Genomic DNA, 25,703 nt, shown 5'->3' with positions numbered 1-25,703 from the left:
TCTGCAATGTCACTTCCGCTTCCGCTCCTCCCCACCTGTAAGGCTTCTTAGGCCCTCTCGGTCCGAGGCCTTATTGACTCCTCTCCTGCAGCCGCTGGCGCGGCTCCGAGCCTTGTGTCCGTCCTGGTCCGGGGTGAGTGGGCTCCAGAGGACGGCGGAGCCCCCGAGAACGGGAAGAGACGGGAAGGAATGAGGAGGGGCCGCAGTGCCAGCGGAGAAGGTATTTGCGCATGTGCGGGCCGCCTCCGCTCCGCTCTCCTGCGCGAGCACAGGCTCCAATTGGTCTGGCCTGCGGGGGCACGGCCTTGGAGCCAATCAGCGGTGTAGGCCCGGGGTCCGGGCGGAACATGCTGCTCGTTGGGGAATGGTGTCTTCCAGCAGCCTCCTCTTCCAGGAAGCCCTCCCATACTCCCTCCCCAGGCTGAGCTGTTCCTGAGAGATGCCGACCTGGGGCGGGGGGCTGCGGGTGCGAAGCGCTGCCGGCCTTGCCCTTCATCCCCCTTTTCTCCCCAGATCCTCCCGCCCCGAAGCCGGACCGCAGAGGAGGAGATGGTGGGTCCTGTGCACCTGGCAGCCCGGGCCCCCCAGGTAAGGAAGGCCAGTGTCCAGCAGGGGAAACTGAGGCCCGGGAGGGGAATGGACGTTGGTCAGGGAGGTTGTGAGCTTCCGGGGAGGCAGATCAGGTGTTTGTTGTGGTTGGGTCATTCTCCCTTGTCGGACCCCACCGGTGTGACCGGCCACTTCCGCCCATTTACAGAAGAAACCGAGGCGCAGGGGTGAGGGCCCCGGGGCTCGTGCCTGTCTGGTGCCGGATTTGAACCCGGGAACCGAGGCTTGCTGACTCGGCCTGGCGCCCTCAGGAGGCTGGCCTGGAAGGGGCGGATTGGCCGCTGCTCCCGGGAGACACGCCCCCTCCCCTCTGGCCTCAGTTTCCCTTCCGTCTGCTCCGCCCCCCCATCGGTCCCCGCCCCCTCGGTTTCCCTTCAGTTTGCTGCGACCCCCACGCGATCCCGTCCGCCCAGTCCGTGTCCGCATCCATTCTGTTGTCGCGCGTGGGCAGACAGCGGGCGCTTTCGGAAGGAAATGGTCTGAGCCGGTGCAGGGCCTGGGGCCCCCACTGAGCAGGGCCGGCCGGAGGATCTCCGGCGTCCAGTTTGTGGGAGAGCCCAGAGAAGAAGGCCCCGGGCCGGGGGCCGGGAGGGCCGGGAGGGCCGGGAGGGGGAGAGCCGCCCTTTCGGATTCCTGCCGCGGGGAGGGGAGGGCCGGTCTCCGGGCACACCGAGGTTTGCGGCTGCTTTCAGGAGTCGGTGACCTTCAGGGACGTGGCCGTGGACTTCACCCCGGAGGAGTGGGGGCACCTGGGCCCCGCCCAGAAGAGGCTGTACCGGGAGGTGACGCTGGAGAACTACCGGAACCTGGCGTGCCTGGGTGAGGAGGCTCCCCATTCTTCCCTAAAGGCCCAGGGCAGATACCAGACCACGAGGGGTCTCTAGGCTCTTACCAGGGATCAGGCCCCTGGTGAATTTCATATCTAGGCCCAGATCCATTCTGTGGATCCTGCCCGTTGTTCCCGGAAGATGAAAGGGTTAGGACCACGTCCAGGCTGCCTCTGACTCCCGCGCTGGCCTGTTTCCACGAGCAGGGCTTGCCGTGTCCAAACCAGGCGTGATCTCCCAGCTGGAGCGAGGGGAAGCACCGTGGATGGCAGAGGGAGGAGGCCCAAGATGCAGGTGTGCGGGTGAGTGAGTGACACCAGCAGGAGAGGCTTGGCCAGTGACAGCCCAGCGGGCCAAGGGGAAGGAAGCCCTTCAAATAGGGGGTTGGTGGCGTTCCTCCAGGCTCTGCAGGGCTGGAGTTGTCCGGTGGGAACCTTTTCTTCACCTCTCCCGACACCGACTTATCCTCCACTGGCCTTTCTTTCTCTAATACCTGGTTAATGACCACCTTCTCCTCTCCCTACTGCATCTCCCTTGACTATTTGTTTCTGTTCTCTCTTTTTTAAATGTACATTTTGTCTCAAGAAAAATAATAATAAAAAATGTGCTGTTTACTTTACATTGTGGGGAGGAAACATCGCTAAATGAAAAGAACCCCGAGATGGGAGTTAGGAGATGTGGGTCTGAGTCCCAAAGTTACTAAGTCATTCTGAGACTGTTCGCCTATTTAGAAACCTAATAATTGGCTTCCCTGCCTCTCTGGTTCTTGTACAATCCCTGTGGATGTTTCTTACCGATGACAAATGATCATACACACCTAAGGAAATATTGGGATTTTTTGTTTGTTTTTTTTTAGCAACAAATATTTATTTTATTTTTTCCAGTTACATGTAAGGGTAGTTTTCAACATTCATTTTTATAAGATTTAGAGTTCCAAATTTTTCTCCCTTTCCTCCCCCCTCCACAAGATCGCAACCAGGTTATATATGTACAATCCACAAGTGTTCTTTTTATTATAGTAAGCTTCCTCATTAGTTCCTTGGGATTGTCTTGGATCATTGCACTGCTGAGAGTAGTTAAGTCATTCACAATTGCTCATTGAACAATACTGCTGTCACTCCCAGCTCTGCTCACTTCACTGTACATCAATGTTCATTAGTCTTTCCAGGTTTTTTGGGGATCATCCTGTTTGTCATTTCCTGTAGCACAAGCCCATTCCACTACAGTCATATAGTACAGCTTTTTCCATCATTTCTCAATTGATGGACATTCCTTTGATTCTCAATTCTTAGCCTCCACCAAGAATTGCTATAAATATTTTTTTGTACAATTTTTCCCCCTTTTCTCTTTTTCATGATTACTACTGTTAATTGTTTCCCTTCCATCCTATTCCCTTCCCCATGATATTTATTCTATTATCCATCTTCTTTCATCCTATCACTCTTCAAAAGGGATTTGCTCCTGTCTGTCCCCTCCCCCACTCTGCCCTTCCTTCTTTTGCCCCTCTCTCTTTATCCCTTTCCCCTCCTATTTTCCTACAGGGTTAGAGAGATTACTCCACCCAATTGAGTGTGTACATTATTCTCTCCTGGAGCCAATTCTAATGAGATTGAGGTCTTTGAGCCAAATCTGATGAGTGTTAGGCTCATTTACTGCCCAGATTAAATAGATTACTCCACCCAGTTGGGTGTGTGTGTTAGTCCCTCCTTGAGGCAGCTCTGATGAGTTTAATGTCTTTGAGCCTTTTCTGATGAGTGTAAAATTCATTTACTGCCCTGCTCCTCTCCCATCTCTTCCCCCACTCCTTAAGCCTGTTCCTGTTTCTTTCATGTAGGATTTCACTTCTGCCCTTCCCCCTCCCCCAGTGCATTCCCCTCACCCCTCAATTCAACCCTAAGGGTGTGTCATCACCTAGCTAGGTGACACAGTGGACAAAGCATCACTCCTGGACCCAGGGGGATCCCAGCCAAAACCCGGACTCAGACACAAGACAGTCACCCACTGTAAGACCCCAGGCATGTCCCCCAGCTCCAATTTTTTTTTATGGTTCTCTAGGGTCTTGTATTTGGAAGTCAAATTTGCCATTCAGTTCAGGTCTTTTCATCACAAATATCTGAAAGTCTTTTTCATTAAAGTCCCATTTTTTCCACTGAAAGATAATGCTGAGTTTTGCTGGGCAGGTGATTCTTGGTTGTAATCCCATTTCCTTTGCCCTTTGGAATATCATATTTCATGCCCTCCAGTCCTTTAATGTAGAAGCTGCTAGATCTTGTGCTATCCTGACTGGGGCTCCACAGTACTTGAATTCTTTCTTTTTGGCAGCTTGCAATATTTCCTCCTTGACCTGAGAGCTCTGGAATTCGGCTATAATATTCCTAGGAGTTTTCCTTTTGGGATCTCTTTCTGGAGGTGATCGGTGGATTCTTTCCATTTCTATTTTAGCTTCTTCTTCTAGAATTTCAGGGCAATTTTCCCTGATAATATCTTGGAAGATGGTGTCTAAGCTCTTTCCTTGATCATGGTTTTCAGGTAGACCAATACTTTTCAAATGATCTCTCCTGGACCTATTTTCCATGTCAGCAGTTTTTCCCAGAAGATACTTCACGTTGTCCTCTATTTTTTTATTCATTTGAATTTGCTTTATTGTGTCTTGGTTTCTCATAAAGTCATTGGCTTCCATTTGTTCAATCCTCATTCTATCTCTCTAATTTTATCTTCAAAGTCCCTTTTGAGCACCTCTATGGCCTGAAACCAATTCATATTTTTCTTGGAAGTTTTAGATGTCGGGGCCCTGATGTTGACATCTTCCTCTGAGGGTGCACCTCAGTCTTCCTTGTCACTGAAGAAACTTTCTATGGTCCTCACCTTTCTCAGTCTTCTCATCTTGTCTTTCTTTTACTAGACTTTTAGCTCCTTAAAGTGGGGCACTGTTTCCAGGCTGCAGTATCCTAAGATTCAGAAGTCCCAGGTGGTATGATTTAAGAAGGATCAGGTTCTTCCCTCGCCCGGCCTGTTTCCTGGTCCGTAGATGACCCCAGACCAACTTGCTAATCAACCAGCTTTGTGTTGTGGTTGTTAGCTCTGACGAGCCTGTGCCCCTCCCCCCCAGGCCACTGCTACTCAAGCCTACCACCTGGTTCTCAGTAGGGGTGTAAAATCCAAGTTCTGCCTTAGCACCAGCATAGACCCCTGTAGTCTCCCCCCTGCCCAGGGCTCAGCCCTCTCACCAGACTGTGAGCTTAGTTCCAGATGACACTGGTGCTTCAGCTGATTCAGAGGCTCTGGGGGTCTCCTTCTCTGGTGAGGCCTTCCTGGGACTGGATCTGTGTCAGGGTGACTGTGGGGTTGGGCCCAACTCCTGTCTCAGCACAGCGGCTCCCTCCTTCTGACCGTCCAAGCTGTTCTTGGTTAGAAAATGATTTCAGCACATTCTTCTGGGAGTTTTGCTGCTCCAGGCATTTTCCTATGGTGTTATTTGGATGTTTTTTGGAGCGATCGTGTCATGAGTTCGAGAGCTCACTGCCTTTCCTCCGCCATCTACCTAAGGGAGTATTCTTACAGATTCTTTGAAGTTCAGCCCTGTTTGTAGGGGACACAGCAGAGAGGCCTGTATGTGGAGTATAAGGTACAGGAGACATGGACTCATGTATTTATGAGCAGACATTCAGCACACTCGAGAGAAGTACAAGGTGAGGTACAGGAGGAGGCTGTAGAAAGAGACTGGCCAGAATGAGGGGTAGGGCTCTGAAGATGGGAGTAAGTTTAGGCCTGAGGTAGCTGCTCCCTCTTGGCGTGACTCCTGTGTTTTCTGCTCACTCTTGTTGGTACTTGGGCTTCTTTTCAGTTTTTCTGTTGCAAATATCTTAGTTATAGAGCTCAGCTCTGTCATGAACTCCCATTCCAATATCTTCTAAGTCTTTCAGAAAGTTATTATTCCAACATGTTTGTATTGATTGATTAGCAGCTACCTATAGAAAACATTTCTAGGCCCTTATGGGAGCCATGAAAGTAGATTAGTTCACAGCCCTCTAGGACATTACACTCTAGATAAAAAAGATAAGGCTTAAAACCAGCCGATAAGAATGAACATCTCAATCTTCTTCTGGTTCAGTGAGTAGTCAGGACGGTGATCCCTTGAAGAATTAAAAGACATGGACATTCAGTGAGATCTTGCATTAAGCTGAGTAGTCAGAAGATAATTGAGGAAGATTTCACAGCCATTTGATGGATGAATTGGGAAAAATGGCTTAGCAGACTAAGGAAGATGCTGTTGTAAGATTCCACGTGTGAGATCTTGAGGTTGCAGGTGCTTCTCCCAGACTGGGTCTCCCATTCCTTGTTCACTGTTGGTTATTTTCCCTTTTCGCTATTCTTTTCCCTTAGTGTATTCCCTTGGTAACTTTTACTTTCTTCCCTCCTTCCTTGTTCTTTCTGTTTAACCTCCTCTTTCTACTTTTACACCAATCTGAAAGGCCATGTGTCAATAACCATGTACTTTTTTGGGGGAGGGGTTGCTTTTTACATTCAAATGACAGTGATTCATATTAAAGTCTGATTTTATTTATTATCCCCTTCATTCTTTCATTACAGCTTTGAAGCCTGATGTAACCCTTAATCTTGTTAAGGGCTAAAATTCTAGCTAGTCTGTCTAAAATATTTAATGAGTGGTCGCCAATAAATTATAAGCTTTAGCAAGAGTTAGACTTTTAAGCGTTTATTAAGGAGAATAAGAATTTGATAAAGAGAGAAGAAAAGGCCTAGATTCCTATCTATTAAAGGGAGAGCACATTTCTAGCTCCCTTCTCCGCCAGCGTCCTCAGGAAAGAAGCGCGAGACTGAGCGCCAGTCTCTTCCTTCCTCCTCCCACTAGCTCGCGTCACTTCCTGACTCCTGGTCTTGCCCTCAAAGACCTTCCCTTCATAGGCAGAACTCTTCTACAGTAAGTATCCAGCAGGTGGCGTTATTCCAATCGTTACAGTCCCCCCTGTTGTTCCTCAAGAAACAAAATGTTTCCTTGACGGAACAGTAAAAAGAATATAATAACTATTGCTAACTAATAATATGTGAACAACAATATAGAAAAGGAAGAGAGGAAAGTTTTGTCCAGAGGGGCGAGTTTTTTTTTTTTCCTCATGAACCGACGCTTTGACATTAGTCTTGCAAAGGGAGGGCCTCTGCAGAGAATACATGTTACAGATGGTGTATATTATAACAGAAAGAGAAAAAAACAACAAAAACAACAAATCAAAACTGTTCATTTAAAGTCTCTGAAAGTCTTTTCTCAGATGTCCTCTAGGTGTAATCGTGGAATGGAAGTCTTTTCAGGGGTTGATGTGTGGATACTGGTAATCAGCCAGAAAATTTCCTACAAAATTGAGCTTAACACAACTTTAAAATAGCTTTGTCAATAATCAAATCAAACAATGAAAGTTCTCAAAAACATGTCTAAGGGAATTCATAATCTTAGTTGTTACACATGAAACATATAATAAAACAAAAATTAAAACATTCTTTAAAATTATAATATTACTATAGTCCCCCCTTATGGAGGGTAATTGAGAAGACAATTGCTGCAATATTAATTAATAAAAATAATTTTTATCTTTGTTTCATCACTTTTTGCATCACCTGCCTAATTATCCTCATGCCATTATGAGAAATTTTAAAATCTAATATAATTGGTAACAGGTGTTAAGGCCAAATTCAACACTGTATTTATCATGACACCTGAGATAATTATGGGGGTTACCATAAAAGAACAGAGAAATGATGGGATATGAGCATTCCCACACTTGAGGAAAATGTACTGCCCATACAGTATGCCAGGCTTAAAATAGGTGGATGGAATATATGTCCATGCCACCGAACATATTGGAAGAAACTGAGTCAGACTTAATCAGATGCATGGGATTGAGATGTCCATGGCATCAGGCATATAGGAGGGAGCATAGAAGCCAGGTGTAGAAGTGAGATGGGTGGGATCAATACTTCCAGCCATCTGTACAATATTGTGGGGAAAAATAAAATAAAATATGAAACCAAGAGAATCCAACCTCAACATTTGTCAAAAGCCGTTCCCTCGGCCATACCTTGACTTCATGCATGTCTCCCCTCATGTGACAGTTCAGTGTCTGCTCTTGCATGTATTCCTCTTGTGATTGGATGGCATCTTGGCCAACTGGCATCTGATAACTCAGAATAAAGGCAATTAATGTCTTAAATGATAAGTTCCCATAATCCAAGTCTCATATGGATTTAAAAATTGAGGATAATAAATGATTGCAAAAAATGCGAATACGTCTTGACTCAAAATATATAATTATGCAACAATTTCAAATAATACCCTCTTTTTTACTTAGTATACAATTACTTTTGTGAAAAATCAGAACATATTTAAATACAAGTTAAAGCACAACAGAATCTCAAAGAAAACTTTTTTTAAAAAAAGAAAACTTTTACAAATGTTCCCCTCTTTTTTTTTTTTTTGGAATATGCTTATCAAAAATAATACTTCTAGAATCAATTTACACTTGCCATGGCAACCAATTTGCCAAGGAAATGCTTTAAAGAGTTTGATCAAATAATCAGTTGAGAAAAAAAAATAACAAAAACAAACAACTCAGAATATGGGAGCACAATACTCCTAGAATTAACATTGTATTATGAAATCAAAACCATCTTGCAATTTTTCAAAATTAGATAGATAAACGAATAGAAGAAAATACACATGGAACAATAAAAGACAATGAAATTCAAACTAAGGAAATCTAAATGAATATGAACTTAATATTAATAAGAGTCTTATAAAATATAAACTTGATTACATGACTATAAAAAGCTTTTACAAATATTCTCCTTGTTTTAAAAACTAAGTATAAAACACAATCTCAAAAGCATTAAAATCTCTATGAAAATAAACCTATACCATTAATTCCAAAATGTATATGTAATAGCATAGAAATCCTATGTAACCTCTGAACTGACATTAATAATCTGAGTGAATTCAGAACACTCTTGATTCCGATATCTAAAATCCCCAATACTCATATCAATACCTTGCTGCTTACTTCTACATTTCTGTAAAATATATACCCTTCCATGGCAAAAGAAGCAGAGTCTTGAACTATGTTGATTGTCATTCTTATTCAGCTTAAGTTTTTCTTCTTTAACCCCTCTATATTGTCTGTTGGGCTTTTCACCATACAAATGCTTTATAAGATTACTAATTAAAGACAAAAGCAGGTTAGCAAAATTATGAACAAAACGAGCATATCTGGAATTTAAAGAGTTTTCTAAGATTGTCTCAAAAGCACAGCCAGGCCGGGGAAGGGCTGAACCTGAAGCTGCAAATGCAGGTAGAAAAAGTTGAGCATGCGCACCAGATCTCTGGACTTCCCAGGCAGGGGAAGCTATGGGCTTGGCCATAGGAGGAGTAGAGGGTGGGGTCTGGAGAGGAAGGGGAGGGACCAGTGCAATTTGAATCAGACTTGATTTTGAACTCAGGCCTGGATTCCTCTTCCCCCACTTTGCCTCCAGGTGCTAGGGGATTAAAAGCTTCTAGAGGGTGGGTCATTGCCTCCAGGCATGCAAAATTAAAGCAACAATTAGTGTTAGAACTGGGAAAAGCTGCAGGAATCTCTTCAGGTTTCTCTGAAAAAGCATGGTTGGGAGAGGGGGAGATATTTCCTTGAGTGAGTACATTGCTGGCTCTTCTAACAAAAATAAAAAGAAAAATAGAAAATCCACAAAAACAAAGCATTAACATGATCTTATCTCCCATTTGTCTGGTTAAACAGACTAAAATCAAAAATAGGGTAATTAGGGAGTTTAAAAGGTCCATTTGAAAAAATTTAAAGGAAAACACAGCCAGTACACCAGTACTTAGCAGTTAAAGGGAGAGGGAGGGGAAATTTCTTACCCAACCAGAAGATCAGAAGACTGAGGGTTAGCTTTCCTCTTCGTGGTCAGCCATCTGTTAAGGGCTAAAATTCTAGCTAGTCTGTCTAAAATATTTAATGAGTGGTCGCCAATAAATTATAAGCTTTAGCAAGAGTTAGACTTTTAAGCGTTTATTAAGGAGAATAAGAATTTGATAAAGAGAGAAGAAAAGGCCTAGATTCCTATCTATTAAAGGGAGAGCACATTTCTAGCTCCCTTCTCCGCCAGCGTCCTCAGGAAAGAAGCGCGAGACTGAGCGCCAGTCTCTTCCTTCCTCCTCCCACTAGCTCGTGTCACTTCCTGACTCCTGGTCTTGCCCTCAAAGACCTTCCCTTCATAGGCAGAACTCTTCTACAGTAAGTATCCAGCAGGTGGCGTTATTCCAATCGTTACAATCTGTACCCCTTAATAACATTTTAACTATCTCTAATTGTGCCTATACATGTTGTATCTAACAGGCACTTGAGGCTGGTCCCTTTCTTTTTTTTCTGTTTAGAATTTTATTTTCCAAATTACATGTAAAAACAAATTTTGACATCAATTTTTTAAAACTTTGTGTTGCAACTTCTCTTCCTCCCTCCCTTCCCACCCCCCACCCCCAAGAACTCAAGCAATTCAATATAAGTTATACATGAGTAGTCATGGAAAATGTCTCCACATTAGCTAGGTCCTTCAGAGTTATATTGGATCATTGCCTTGCTGAAAATAACCACATGCTTCCCAGCAGATCATCTTACACAATTGCTGTTATTTTGTATACAGTACATTTCGCTCTATTTCAGTTCCTGTAGCTCTTTCCAGGTTTTTTTCTGATAGCATCCTATTCATCATAACTTTTATGTAGCACCTTAAACTTGACAAAGAATCTACTTTACAATAGCCTAGCAAAGTAGGTACCATACATTTTGCCATTATAATCAATCATCATAACTATTTCCCTCCATCCTATTCCCTTCCCATGATATTTTTGTTTTGTTTTTTGCAGGGCAGTGGGGGTTAAGTGACTTGCCCAGGGTCACACAGCTAGTACGTGCCAAGTGTCTGAGGCCAGATTTGAACTCAGGTACTCCTGAATCCAGGGCCAGTGCTTTATGCACTGTGCCACCTAGCCGCCCCCCCTTCCATGATATTTACTCTATTTTCTATCTTCTTTTACCCTAGTCCTCTTCAAAACTTTTACTTCTGACTGCCCCCTTACCCACCCACCCCCACTCTGCTCTCCCTTCTTTCACCCTTCCCTCCTTATCCTCTTCACCTCCTACTTTCCTGTAGGGTTAAATAGATTACTCCTCCCAATTGAATGTGTTTGTCATTCCCTCCTTGAGCCCACTGTGAGATTAAGGTCTTTGAGCTAATTCTGTATTCTAAATTTTCTTCCTCCTTCCCTCCTCAACCCTCTCTATGAAATCAAGTAATTCAATATACATCATACATGTGCAGTTATGCAGAACATCTTCACTTTCCTTGAAAATGTTTTCCTTTTTACTGCTCCCTCCCCCAATCTGCCCTTCCTTCTTCCCCCTCTTCTCCACCCCTACCTTATCTCCTTCCCCTCCCACTTTCCCTCAGGGAAAAATATATTACTATATCCACTTGAGTATGTATGTTATTCCCTAGTTGAGCCAGGTCTGATGATAGTAAGGTTCACTCACTCCCCCACTTCTTCCCCTTCTTACCCTCCCCTCCATAAGTCTTTTCTTGTTTCTTTGATGTGAGCTACTTTTCCCCAGTCTACCTCTCCCTTTCCCTTTCTTCCAGTGCATTCCTCTTACTCCTTAACTTTACTTTAAAGATGTCATCATGGGTTAGCTAGGTGGCACAGTGGACAAAGCACCAGCCCTGAACCCAGGAGACCCTGAGCCCAAATCCATCCCCAGACATAAGACACCCCACCCTGCCTGCCCCACAAAAAACAAGGATAAACAAAATAGAAATGATTTACAGATATCATCCCTTCATATTCAGTTCAGACCTGTGTCCTCTAAGTGTATTCCTTTCAGCTACCCTAATGCTGAGAAAGTTCTTATGAATTCGAAGTATTATCTTCCCATGTAGGAATGTAAACAGTTTAATCTTTTGATATCCCTCATGATTCCTTTTTCCTGTTTACTCTTTTATGCTTCTCTAGGGTCTTGTATCTGAAAGTCAAAGTTTCCATTCAGTTCAGGTCTTTTTATCACAAATGCCTGAAAGTCCTCTTTTTCGTTGAAGTCCCATTTTTTCCTCTGAAAGATTATACTCAGTTTTGCTGGGTACATGATTTTTGGCTGTAGTCCCAGTTCCTTTGCCCTCCAGAATATCATATTCCATGCCCCCTCGTCCTTTAATGTAGAAGCTGCTAGATCTTTTGCTATTCTGACTGTGGCTCCATAGTGCTTGAATTCTTTTTGGCAGCTTGCAATATTTTCTCCTTGACCTGGGAGCTCTGGAATTTGGCTATAATATTCCTGGAGGTTTTCCTTTTGGGGTCTCTTTCAGGAGGTGATGGGTGGATTCTTTCAATTTCTATTTTACCTTCTGCTTCCAGAATATCAGAGCAATTTTCCCTGACAATCTTTTGGACAATGCTGTCTAAACTCTTATTTTGGTCATGGTTTTCAGGAAGTCCAATGATTTTCAAATTATCTCTCCTGGATCTATTTTCCAGGTCAGTTGGTTTTCCAAGAAGATATTTCATATTGCTCTCTATTTTCTTTTATTCATTTGGATTTGCTTTACTGTGTCTTGGTTTCTCATAAAATCACTAGCTTCCATTTGTTCAATCCTAATTCTTAGGCAATTATTTTCTTCTGAGAGCTTTTATATCTCCTTTTCCATTTGGCTGTTCTTTTTCTTTTTTTTTTTTTTTTTGATAAAAGTATTGTATTTTTTCCAGGTACATGTAAAAATAGTTCTCAACATTTGTTTATACAAGCTTTCCAATGTCAGATTTTTCTCCCTCCTTCCCCCCTCCCCTAGAATCAGGTAATCTAATATAGGTTATATATATGTACATAATAACATTAAACATATTTTTGCATTAGTCGTGTTATAAGAGAAGAATCAGAGCAATGAGGAAAAACCTCAAAATAGAAAAACAACAGCACCAAAAGCAAAAGAAATAGTATGGTTCAATCAGCATCTCTATTCCACAGTTCTTTTTCTTTTTTCTGGATTTGGAGATCCCCTTCCATCATGAGTCCCCTAGAACTCTTCTGTACCATTGCATTGGTGAGAAGAATCTAGTCCATCACAGTAGAACAACACACAATGTTGATGATACTGTGTACAATGTGCTTCTGGTTCTGCTCATCTCACTCATCATCAGCCCACAAAAGACCCTCCAGGTTTCTCTGAACTCCTCCTGCTCATCGTTTCTTACAACACAATAGTATTCCATTACATTCATATACCACAACTTGTTCAGCCATTCCCCAACTGATGGGCACCCCCTCAACTTCCAATTCCTTGCCACCACAAAAGGAGCAGCTATATAAATATTTTTGTACATGTGGGTCCTTTTCCCTTTTTTATGATCTCCTTGGGGAAAAAACCCAAAAGTGGTATTGCTGGGTCAAAGGGTATGCACAGCTTTATAGCCCTTTGGGCATAATTCCAGATTGGTCTCCAGAATGGTTGGATTGGTTTACAGCTCCACCAACAATGCATTTGTGTTCCAATTTTCCCACAGCTTCTCCAACATTCATTATTTTCCTTTTTTGTCATATTAGCCAATCTCATAGGTGTCAGGTGGTATCTCAGAGTTATTTTAATTTGCATCTCTCTAATCAATAGTGATTTAGAGCATTTTTTCATATGGGAATAGATAGCTTTGGTTTCTTCATCAGAAAACTGCCTGTTCATATCCTTTGACCACTTCTCAATTGGGGAATGACTTGGATTCATATAAATTTGATTTAGTTCCCTATATATTTTAGAAATGAGACCTTTATCAGAAGTACTGGCCATAAAAATTGTTTCCCAGCTTTCTTCATCCCTTCTAATTTTGGATGCATTGCTTCTGTTTGTACAAAAACTTTTTAATTTAATGTAATCAAAATCATTCGTTTTGCATTCCATAATATTCTCTATCTCTTGTTTGGTCATAAGCTGTTCTCCTTTCCAAAGATCTGAAAGGTAAACTATTCCTTCCTCTCCTAATTTATCTACAGTATCACCTCTTATGTCTCAATCATGTATCCATTTGACCTTATTTTAGTATAAGGTGTAAGATGTTGGTCTATGCCTAATTTCTGCCATACTCTCTTCCAGTTTTCCCAGAAGTTTTTGTCAAATACTGAGTTCCTATCCCAGAAGCTGGAGTCTTTGGGTTTATCAAACACTGCATTACTAATGTCATTTGCTACTGTGTCTCCTGTGCCTAGCCTATTCCATTGATCCTCCACTCTATTTCTTAGCCAGTACCAGATAGTTTTGATGACTGCCACTTTATAGTAAAGCTCCAGATCTGGTACAGCTAACCCACCTTCCTGTGCATTTTTTTTTCATTATTTCCCTTGATATTCTTGACTTTTTGTTTTTCCAGATAAATTTTGTGATTACTTTTTCTAGCTCTATAAAATAATTTTTAGGTAGTCTGATTGGTATGGCACTGAATAAGTAAATTAATTTAGGTAGAATTGTCATTTTTACTATATTAGCTCTGCCTATCCATGAGCAATTGATATCTTTCCAATTATTTAGGTCTGATTTGATTTGTGTGAAAAGTGATTTGTAATTGTATTCATAGAGTTCCTGGGTTTGTCTTGGCAAGTAGACTCCTAAGTATTTTATATTATCTACTGTTACTTTAGATGGAATTTCTCTTTCTATCTCTTGTTGCTGGACTTTGTTGGTCATGTATAGCAATGCTGATGATTTATGTGGATTTATTTTATATCCTGCCACTTTGCTAAATTTGTTAATTGTTTCAAGTAATTTTTGAGTTGATTCTCTAGGATTCTCTAAGTATACCATCATATCATCTGCAAAGAGTGATAGTTTTGTTTCCTCCTTGCCTATTCTAATTCCTTTAATTCCTTTTTCTCCTCTGATTGATAAAGCTAACATTTCTAGTACAATATTAAATAATAGGGGTGATAATGGGCATCCCTGTTTCACCCCTGATCTTATTGGGAAGGCCTCTAATTTATCTCCATTGCATATAATACTTGCTGATGGCTTTAGGTAGATACTGTTTATTATTTTAAGGAAAGCTTTACCTATTCCTAAACTCTTTAGTGTTATTATTAGGAATGGGTGCTGTATTTTGTCAAAAGCTTTCTCTGCATCTATTGAGATAATCATATGATTTTGGTTAGTTTTCTTATTGATGTGGTTGATTATGTTAATAGTTTTTCTAATGTTGAACCAGCCCTGCATTCCTGGTATAAATCCCACCTGGTCATAGTGTATTATCCTGGTGATCACTTGCTGTAATCTCCTTGCTAATATCTTATTTAAGATTTTAGCATCAATATTCATTAGGGAAATTGGTCTATGATTTTCTTTCTCTGTTTTTGCTCTGGCTGGTTTTGGTATCACCACCATATTTGTGTCAAACGAATTTGGTAGAACTCCTTCTTCACCTATTTTTCCAAATAATTTGTATAATATTGGAATTAATTGTTCTTTAAATGTTTGGCTGGGGCAGCTAGGTGGTGCAGTGGATAGAGCACCGGCCCTGGAGTCAGGAGTACCTGAGTTCAAATCCGGCCTCAGACACTTAACACTTACTAGCTGTGTGACCCTGGGCAAGTCACTTAACCCCAATTGCCTCACTAAAAAAAAAAGATGTTTAAATGTTTGGTAAAATTAAGCTGTAAACCTATCTGGCCCTGGGGATTTTTTCTTAGGGAGTTCATTAATGGCTTATTCAATTTCTTTTTCTAATATGGGCTTATTTAAAGATTTTATTTCCTCTTCAGTTAACCTGGGCAGTTTGTATTTTTGTAAATATTTTTCCATTTCATTTAGAGTGTCAAATTTATTGGCATACAGTTGGGCAAAATAATTCCTAATTATTGATTTAATTTCTACTTCATTGGTGGTAACATCACCCCTTTCATTTTTGATACTGGTAATTTGGTTTTCTTATTTTTTTTAAACCAAATTAACCAATATTTTATCTATTTTATTGGCTTTTTCATAAACCATCTCTTAGTTTTATTGATTAATTCTATAGTTTTCTTGCTTTCAGTCTTATTAATTTCTCCCTTAATTTTCAGGATCTCTAGTTTAGTATCTAATTGGAGATTTCTAATTCTTTTTCTAGCTTTTTAAGTTGCATGCCCAATTCATTAATCTACTCTTTCTCTTTTTTATTCATGTAAGCAGTTAGAACTATAAATTTTCCCCTAAGCACTGCTTTGGCTGCATCCCGTAGATTTTGGTATGTTGTCTCATTATTGTCATTCTCTTGGATAAAGTTACTGATTGTTTCTATGATTTGATGTTTGACCCATTCATTCTTTAGAATGAAATTATTTAGTTTCCAATTGATTTTCAGTCTACTTTTCCATGGCTCTTTCTTACATGTAATTTTTATTGCATCATGATCTGAGAAGGATGCATTTACTATTTCTGCCTTTCTACATTTGACTATGATGTTTTTGTGCCCTAATACATGGTCAATTTTTGAAAATGTGCCATGTACTGCTGAGAAAAAGGTATATTCCTTTCTAGCCTCATTCAATTTTCTTCAGACATCTATCATGTCTAACTTTTCTAGTAATCTATTCACCTCTTTCACTTCTTTCTTATTTATTTTGTGGCTAGATTTATCTAATTCTGAGAGGGGAAGATTCAGATACCCCCCCCCCCCCCCCAGTATAGTATTACTGTCTAAGTCCTCTTGTAACTCATTTAACTTCTCTTAAGAATTTGGGTGCTATACCACTTGGCATATACATATTTAATATTGATATTGCTTCATTATCTGTAGTACCTTTTAGCAAGATGTAGTTTCCTTCCTTATCTCTTTTAATGAGATCTATTTTTGCCTGTGCTTTGTCTGAGATAAGGATTGCTACCCCTGCTTTTTTTACTTTAGCTGAAACTTAATATATTCTGCTGCAGCCTTTTACCTTTACTCTGTGTGTATTTCTCTGCTTTAAATGTGTTTCTTATAAACAGCATATTGTAGGATTCTGGCATTTAATCCACTCTGCAATTCATTTCCGTTTTATAGCAGAGTTCATCCCATTCACAATCACAGTTATTATTACTAATTGTCTATTCCCCTCCATTCTATTTACCCCCTTTGTACTTCCCCCCCCTTCTTTCACCCTATTTCTCCTCACCAACATTTTGCTTCTTACCCCTGCCTCCTCCAATCTGCCCTCCCTTTTTATCACCCCCTCCTTTCTCTTTACTCTTTTCTCCCTTGCTTTTGCCCTCCCTTGTATCAGTCCCCCCCCCCCTTCCCTTTCCCCTTTTATTTCCTTAAAGAATAAGCTAAGGGGCAGCTAGGTGGCACAGTGGATAGAGCACCAGCCCTGGAGGCAGGAGGACCTGAGTTCAAATCCCGCCTCAGACACTTAACACTTACTAGCTGTGTGACCCTGGGCAAGTCACTTGACCCCAGTTGCCTCACCCCCCCCAAAAAAATAAGCTAAGTTTCATAGTCCAAATGAACGTATATGTTATTCCCTCTTTGAATCAAATCTAATGAGAGTAGGGTTGAAACAATGTTCACCCCTCTCTTCTTTCCCTCTACTGTAATAGGTTTTTTTTTTCACCTCTTCATATGATATAATTCATTGCATTCCACCTCCCCTTCCTCTTCTCCCTATAAGCTCCCTTTTGACCCCTTAATTTCCTTTATGTCATCACATCAAAGACAATTTATATTTATACCCTCTGTGTATAATCCTTCTGTCTGCCCAAATACATTTACAATTCTCAAGAGTTATAAGTATTATCTTCCCGTGTAGGGATGTAAGCAGTTTAACCTAATTGAGTAACTTTTTTTTTTCCTTGTTTACCTTTTTAAACTTCTCTTGAGTCTTGTATGTTAAGATCAAATTTTCTATTCAGTTCTGGTCTTTTCCTCAGGAAACCTTGAAAGTCCCCAGTGTCATTGAGTGTCCATCTTTTCCCCTGAAAGAGAATGATCAGTTTTGCTGGGTAATAGATTCTTAGCTGCAGTTCAAGATCCTTTGCCTTCCGGAATATCATATTCCAAGCCTTGCGGTCCTTTAATGTTGAAGCTGCCAGGTCCTGATCAATCCTGACCATGGATCCATGATATTTAAATTGCTTCTTTCTGGCTGCTTGGAGTATTTTCTCCTTCACCTGATAATTCTGGAATTTGGCTATAATATTCCTTGGAGTTTTCCTTTTTGGGTCTCTTTCAGGAGGTGATCGGTGGATTCTTCAATGACAATTTTATCCTCTGATTCTATAATATCAGGGCAGTTCTCCGTAATAATTTCCTGGAATATGGTGTCTAGATTCTTTTTCTGGTCATGGCTTTCAGGCAGTCCAGTGATTCTCAAATTGTCCCTCCTGGATCTGTTTTCCAGATCAGTTGTCTTTCCAGTGAGGTATTTCACATTTTCTTCTATTTTTTCATTCTTTTGATTCTGCTTGACTGATTCCTGGTGTCTCATGGATTCCAACTGTCCAATTTTAATTTTTAAGGCATTGTTTTCTTCAATGAGAGTATGCACCTTTTTTTCCATTTGGCCAGATGAATTTTTTAAGTAATTGTTTTCTTCAGTTAATCTTTGTGCTTCCTTTTCCAAGCTGCTGATTCTTTTTTCATAATTTTCTTGTGTTGCTTTCATTTCTCTCAATTGATTTTTTTAGTTTGTTTTTAGTGAGGCAATGGGGGTTAAGTGACTTGCCCAAGGTCACACAGCTAGTAAGTGTCAAGTGTCTGAGGCCGGATTTGAACTCAGGTCCTCCTGAATCCAAGGCCAGTGCTTTTTCCACAGCACCACCTAGCTGCCCCTCAATTGATTTTTAAAATCCTTTTTGAGCTCCTCCCAGAAGGCTTTTTGTTCTTGAGACCAATTCATCTTCCCTCTTGAGGGAGTATTGTCCTCATCTGAATTTGTGTTTGCCTCTTTCCTGTCAACACAGAAGCTCTCAATGGTGAGAGTTCTTTTTTGTTTTTTACTCATAATGCAGCTTATTTTATTTTTAATTTTTTTTAAGTTGAGGTCTCCTCTGGGGGCACCAGGGTCCTTGTTTCAAGCTTCTTGGGCTGTGTCATTGGCTCTTTACACTGAGGCCTCTATGGCTTGTAGATTTTTCACTGCCTAGGACTTCCTGTCTGAGTGCGCTGGGATCAGTAGGCCTTCTGGCGCCTGTCCTGTGGGTATCCCTCCAGCTGGCAACCTGCCCTCTCGGCTGGTGCAGGTAGCTTTTGCCACTGTTTTGCTGCACCATCGGCTTGTTGTGCCAGGGCCCAAGGGCCTCAGTTGCTCAGCTGTGGCCCACAGCTTTCTGCTGACTTGCCCCACCTCTCTCCTGCACGCTGTGCTGCAGTGAGCTGAGCCTCCCTTTTGCCCGAGTGAGACCGACCTTTCCTGAAGTCTTCTAAATTATCTCTGGTTGGAAGACTGTGTCTCTCTGTCTCTTTCCAGGTTCTGTAGTTTCAGAATCCATTTAGAGGCTTGATTTAATGCTCTTTTTGAGGGAACAGAAGGAGAGCTCACGCGATTTGCTGGCTACTCTCCGCCATCTTGGCTCCACCCCTTCTCTATTTGGCCTTTCAAGCTGTGGACTTTTTTCTCCTGACTTTCCTGCATCGCTCTCATTTCTCTTTCCATTCTTTCCTCCACCTCTCTAAATCTTCCATCTATCTCTCCTACTTTCACTCCAAAGTCCCTTTTGAGCACTTCCATGGCCTGAGACTAATTCATATTTTTCTTGGAAGCCTTGGATGGAGGGGCCCTGACGTTGTTAGCCTCCTCTGAGGGTGCCCCTCAGTCATCCTTGTCACTAAAAAAACTTGATATAGTTCTCAACTTTCTTTGCTTTCCCATCTTGCCACCTTTTACTTGACTTGTAACTCCTTCTTACAGTGGGGCCCTACTTCCAAGCTCTACTGTCCTAAGCTTCAGAGGGCCCCAGGTGTTTTGGTTTAAGGGAAGGCAGGTTTTTCTCTCACCTGGCCTGTTCTCTGGTCTGAAGATAACCTCAAGCCAACTTGCTAATTAACCAGGCAGCAGAACTTTCTGTGCCGTGGATCTTAGCTTTGACGAGCCCCTCCCCCACCTGGGCCTGCTGCCACTCGAGATTTCTTCCCGGTTCCCTGCTGGGGTGGGATAGCCAAATTCCTCCTTAGGTCCCTCAGCTACCCATGTATTGCTCCACCCTCCCCCGGGCAGCCATTCAGCTCTTTTACCTGACCATAAGCTTAGTTCTAGAAGATGCTGGTGCTGCAGCTGATTTGGAGGCTTGGGGTTAAGTTCCTCTGGCTCAGTGTGCCTGGGGTCTGCGTCAGCATGATCTCGGGGTTGGACTCTTTGCAGCACAGCACAGCCCCCTCTAATCTGTCTTTTTGTGTGTTTTGCTGCTCCAGTGGTTGTTTTATTGCTGTTTTGGGGGTGGGGGTAATTGTGTCAGGAGCTCAGTGTGTTTAATGTCTTTCCTCCTCCATCTTGGCTCCGCCCCTGGAAGTCTGGAGGCTGGTCCCTTTCTGAGGGCTAGAGAGAGAGCTCAGATCCTGAAGGAGACAGGCCCGGGTGGTGTGGAAAAGACACAGGGCTAATCAGAGCCATGGTCCTTCCTCTTATTGTTTTCTTTTTCACCACAGCAGCTCATCTAGGATAAATAAGGAGTCAGAATCATGGAATCTGTGAAAACTGAGGAGCAATCGAGTACAATGCAGGAATCCTCTTTAGATTATTCCTAATGGATGATCATGTAGCCCCCAATTAAATATTTCCATGTGCAGAGAGCCTATTCTACTTCTACTACTCTGTTATTAATTAGTTATGAGACCTTGAGGAAGTCTTAAGGAAGTGTTGCTTTCATTTCTCTCAATTGATTTTTCAAATTCTTTTTGAGCTCCTCCCAAAAGGCTTTTTGTTCTTGAGACCACTTCATCTTCCCTCTTGAGGCTTCACATGTAGGCAATTTGGGAGTATTGTCCTTGTCTACTTATTTAGAATTTTTTAAAGCAATTTACATATCTCACCAGGTTACTGTGAGGCCATTATGAAAACCTTTTACTTAGTTTTTTCCAAATTATAAATTATTTGTTCTACTCTTTAAGATTTGACCATTATTTTTTGAGGGGGATAGTGAAGGGAGGGTACAAGGACTAGGATATGAGAGATAAGACTAAAAGTACTATGTTAGACAGTAAGATATTTACTTTATTTTCTTTTTCCAGACTGGGAGACTAGGCCTGAAACTCCAAAGCTGGACATTTCCATGGCTACGCCATCCCAAGAAAGACTCCCAAGGTATGGCACCTGTGTCACCAAGTTGGGAGAAGTCCGTGAATATGCTGCCAAGTTTGATATATGGCAAAGTAATGAGGAGAAATGTTCTCAGCAAGTAGAAATCACCCAGAGGAATTCTTTGACTACAATGAGAGGCCATGAATATGGCGAATGTGGCAGAAACTTCAGTCTAGGGACAGGCCCTTCTCCATACCTAGGGGAGCAAATAGCAAAGAGCCTCCATAAATGTGACCGACACAGACTAACTTCAGACCTAAGCAAATGCAACAGAAACTGCTCAAAGAAGACATGTTCCAAATACGGTGGATGTGAGAAATCCTTCAGTTGTAATTCTGACTTTAATGACTATCATAGAATTTATACTGAAGAGAAAGTTTGTGAATATAATGAATGTGGGAGCACCATATGCCACAGTTCATCCACTATTTCATATCAGAGAATTCATCCTGGAAAGAACCTTCATAAATATGATAAATGGGGAGAGACCTTTCCCCAGAACAAACAACTTCTTGAATGTCAGAAAACTCATACTAGAAAAGAAATGTATAAATGTCATGAATGTGGGAAGGCCTTTGGCCAGAGTGCACATCTTGTTCGACATGAGAGAAGCCATTCTGGAGAGAAACCTTATGGATGTAATGAGTGTTGGAAGGCCTTCAGCCGGAAATCACATCTTATTGAACATCAAAGAACACACACTGGAGAGAAACCTTATGAATGTCATGAATGTGGGAAGGCCTTCATCCGAGGCACACATCTTACTCTACATCAGAGAACACATAATGGGGAGAAACCTTATGAGTGTCATGAATGTGGAAAGGCCTTCCCCCAGAGCATACAACTTCTTGGACATCAGAGAATTCATACTGGAGAGAAACCTTATGAATGTAATTATTGTGGGAAAACTTTTAGACATAGTTCATCACTTAATTCCCATCATAGGATCCATACTGGAGAGAAACCCTATGAATGTAATGAATGTGGGAAGGCTTTCAAACACAGCTCATCCCTTACTTACCATCACAGAATTCATACTGGAGAAAAACCATATATATGTAATGAATGTGGTAAGGCCTTTCCCCAGAGCATACAACTTACTGAACATCAGAGAATTCATACCGGAGAGAAACCTTATGAATGTTGTGAATGTGCAAAGACTTTTAGCCGAAGAACACAGCTGACTCGACATCAGAGAATTCATACTGGAGCTAAACCTTATGCATGCAATCAGTGTGGTAAGGCCTTTTGTCAGAAGGCACAGCTTAGTAAACATCAACGAATTCACAGTCAAGAGAAACCTTATGAGTGTCACGAATGTGGAAAGGCTTTTAGATATACTTCTTCTCTCACATCTCATCACAGGATTCATACCGGTGAGAAACCTTATCAATGTAATGAATGTGGGATGACCTTTGGTTGGAACACACAGCTTAGTAAACACCAACAAATTCATACTAGACAAAAATCTGTGTTCTCTACTTAATGTTCTGTGCTTCCACGACCAACAGAGGCTAAGGCTCCTTCTTTCTTCTGCTCGCTGATATTTTAGAGATAGAATAATAGAATAGTGAAAGATCTTAGAAATCATCTCTTCCAACCTTTCATTTTGCAAATGAAAAAACAGGCTCAGGACACCAGGTGACAACCAAGGTCACATGGACAGGTAGTGTCAGACCCAGAAGTAACACCTCAGTTTCCTGATTCACACCATGGTGGTTTTTGTTTTGTTTTATTTTGACTGCCTTGCCCTGACTGGAGGTATTCCGTCCTTTTTCCAGTCATTTTCAGACCTTGATGTCCCATTGTGGTGACCATCCCATCTGATTTGTTCCTTAGCCCTAGAAACCGTTGGCCTTCCAATTGCCTCATTGCCATGACCATGCACTTTTGGGAGGGAATACTAATAATTAGCACTTAGGTTTGCATCACAAGCTTTTTCTCTTTATCCTCACAACCACCCTGGGAGGTAGGTGCTATCATAATCACCATTTTACAGGTGAGGAAGCTGAAGCAGATAGGTTAAGTGATTTGTCCAGGGTCACACATCTAGTAAGTTTGGAGGCTAGATTCAAATGTCTCTTCCAATTTCCAGTGTTATCCAAAGCATAGTTTCTGGTCCCTAAACTCTCTCCCTCCTGTCCTCAAGGAGCACAAAATCCTTTCATCTTTTCATCAGGCTTTCACCAAGTTAGCTATCCAGCTATTCACCTGATACCTCCACAGCTTTTAAGGTTTACAAAGTGTCCTTACACACCTTATCTCATTCAATCTCCATGACAACCCTGTGAAAATAGATGCTGAAGTGATCACACAGCTGTGAAGCGTTGCATGGAGGTGTCAGCCTTGGCATCACCTTACTTCAGTCCTGGGGTGTTTCCACTTCATAAGATGCCTCTGGGTAGTGAGTTCATCCCAATTCTAGATTTGGTCATCTTAGAATCTTCTCAACAGTGTCACCTGACAGGTGCCTTCTTAGATGGTTTGCAAAGCACTTGACCAGGTTTACAACCCTAGGAGGTTGGTCTTTTGTCCACGATTGAGAGAGGCAAAAGGTAACTTTTCCATCCCTCTGATCAGTGAAGCCACATTGGAGCTCAGATCTTCTGGACTCCTAGTGGCTGTGTTCTATGCATACTAGAACAATGGCAAGGGTTATACCATAGATGATCAGATTTTAATTTTAAATGGTTAAAACCTTGAGACATAATCTTATGAGTTGATCTGAAGAATGTCTTAGAATGATCCTAGGATATGTTCTTGGACAAGACATACCAAACTGGAAGAGGCTGAGGTAACCAAGTAATCTACCCCCTCCCTCCCAAGCCCTAGTAGTTTTCTCCCTAGTAGTTTAACACCCTTCTCTGGATAGTAGCCAGCTTTGACTTTATTAATCTAACCACTACACAGTTCCTAGATGACTGTCACTTTTGTTTTTGAGTACTGTGAATGGAAGATGCCTCTGACATGAAACCTGTGTGATACCTGTTTGGAGAATAAAGTTCACATATTTTGTTGCAGGACATCTTGAAGAATTGCTTGTTGATTGCTCACAAATAGTTGGAAATGGCTAGTATATATTTTGTGTGGAAACTTTCTATTATCACTGCAACCTTAAGTAAAGTTACTTTCACCTGAATTTGTGTATGTGGCCTAATTAAGCATCTCGAGAACTTCTGGGTCCAGCCAAAAGATTAATGCATATAGGTGTCTTTAGTGAGATTCATAGAAAGGCAGAAGTTGTTTGTGTGGGATTGAAAAGTTGGTTCTCTTCACTAATATAAAGACCCAGGTTTCAAACTTCAGAGTTTTTTCCACCTTCCTGGTTTGTCTTGTATAATATTTCAATTTGTGTTTGAATAGAGACAATGTAGTCTGTAGTATGAAGGCATGAAAATGACTTCAGAGAGTGATCCAAATATTGTCAAAGGGTCTTTCTTCCTCCATATTTGCCTAGTGACTAAAATTCCAGATTTAGAATCACTGTTTGAGACTCACAAGTATCTCAATATATAAATATATATACATATATATCCATCATAATAGTTAAATGACACTTGGTTTGATGGATTCAATGCAAGGGTTTGTACTGAGAGAAGGGAACTGACTTGGTAATATGAGGCACCACCATGTGAAAGTCAGTGTGGGCAATGTGTAGTCAGAAGTCAGGTAAGACCCCATGGCTTAATCCAGAAAATCAATGAAGGCTGGGTGTGCTCTTTTATCCTGAGAAGTCACAGGATTGGTGAGAGGAGCAATGGGGCAGTACACTGACCAGACCTTTCCAGAGGCAGTAGAAGTGGTCATTTGATTTCAGTTTTCAGAGTAAGCTGTGTCAGATGGAAGGGGAGGGAAAGTTTCCAAGGCAGCAGGACAGAACAGTGCCAATGTGTATGTGGCAAATGCTATTAGTACAAACCCTCTTATCCTAGACACTGAAGTGATAGATGGGAAGTTGTAACCTCACACCTATTTCAGGGGAACATGCCTTGTAATAGCTATTCCTGTTTTGACTTTGAAATTAGTTATTTTTTGTACGTTTTACCTTTTGTAAAAATTTTATAAAAATTAGGTTCAATGGACTGGGGCCCTAATCACTGGTGGCTAAATTTTGGGAAAGCACAATAGAATGGGGGAGAAGTTTAACTTGAAGGCAATGGAGAGAGAAAGCAAGAACCCCTCAGCAACATGCCTGGCAGCTTGAGAGGAGGATGTAGCCTTTTTCAGGAACCTGGCACATAGTAAGCATGGGAGGGAGACAAAGCCTGTAACAGGGACTACATCTGTTTTTCTTTATCTGCCTCTTTTCTCTCCAATTGGAATTTAAGGTCCTTGAGAGCAGGGACTGATTTTATCTTCCTTCACCTCTTCATTTCTTCTTATTGTGCCCAACATATAATATGTACTTAATTAAATCTTGTTGACTATGGGCTGAATTCTGACAAACTCACAAGTCTTCCTTCTGGGGGTTTATTGACTTCAGGCACCAGACAGTGATTGGGATTTCTCTTCTTTAGCTCCACTCATTTCTAAAGAATATCCAGTTTAAGGGGCGGCTAGGTGGCGCAGTGGATAGAGCACCGGCCCTGGAGTCAGGAGTACCTGAGTTCAAATCCGGCCTCAGACACTTAACACTTACTAGCTATGTGACCCTGGGCAAGTCACTTAACCCCAATTGCCTTAACAAAAAAACAAAAAAAAAGAATATCCAGTTTAACAACAGTGCTGGTGACCAGGTGTTTATGGATGAGGATAGAAACTCTGAGGCTTAATATAACATCCTGAACTATGTAACCTTCAGTGTGGATGCTTAAGCTCTGGTGAAAGTTGGACAGTTTATCCCCAAGGCTGAGCCTGGCCAAGATTTCACCATTAACGAGGAGGATCTAGTGTGGGGCTGGACATGTTCCAAGGTCAGAAACACTGGTAA

General features: G+C 41.7%; 1 protein-coding gene across 2 annotated transcripts; it reads left to right on the top strand.

Moving 5' to 3' along the window:
• On the top strand, positions 1-25,290 carry LOC122731602 (zinc finger protein OZF-like). Of its 2 annotated transcripts, XM_043971828.1 has the most exons (5): positions 1-220; positions 514-588; positions 1,302-1,428; positions 1,643-1,738; positions 20,704-25,290. In XM_043971828.1, exons 2-5 carry the CDS (start codon positions 550-552, stop codon positions 22,257-22,259), a joined length of 1,818 nt encoding a protein of 605 aa, XP_043827763.1. In that variant the 5' UTR covers positions 1-220; positions 514-549; the 3' UTR covers positions 22,260-25,290. The 2 variants fall into 2 exon arrangements, with proteins under 2 accessions (XP_043827763.1, XP_043827771.1); XM_043971836.1 differs by lacking the exons at positions 1,302-1,428; positions 1,643-1,738.
• Positions 25,291-25,703: the final 413 nt, after the last annotated feature.

The sequence above is a fragment of the Dromiciops gliroides genome, chromosome 1, assembly GCF_019393635.1.
Source record: "Dromiciops gliroides isolate mDroGli1 chromosome 1, mDroGli1.pri, whole genome shotgun sequence".
Classification (NCBI taxonomy): Eukaryota; Metazoa; Chordata; class Mammalia; order Microbiotheria; family Microbiotheriidae; genus Dromiciops; species Dromiciops gliroides.
Note: the sequence above shows the minus strand (reverse complement) of the source record. Positions and strands in the feature narration are given on the sequence as shown.

What these genes read in the sequence shown, in the direction of transcription:
- LOC122731602 (XM_043971828.1), top strand. Translation starts at nt 550, where the DNA reads ATGGTGGGTCCTGTGCACCTGGCAGCCCGGGCCCCCCAG. An exon ending in TGGCAGCCCGGGCCCCCCAG is followed by an intron (nt 589 to 1,301) that starts GTAAGGAAGGCC and finishes GGCTGCTTTCAG; the next exon opens with GAGTCGGTGACCTTCAGGGA. An exon ending in CCGGAACCTGGCGTGCCTGG is followed by an intron (nt 1,429 to 1,642) that starts GTGAGGAGGCTC and finishes TTCCACGAGCAG; the next exon opens with GGCTTGCCGTGTCCAAACCA.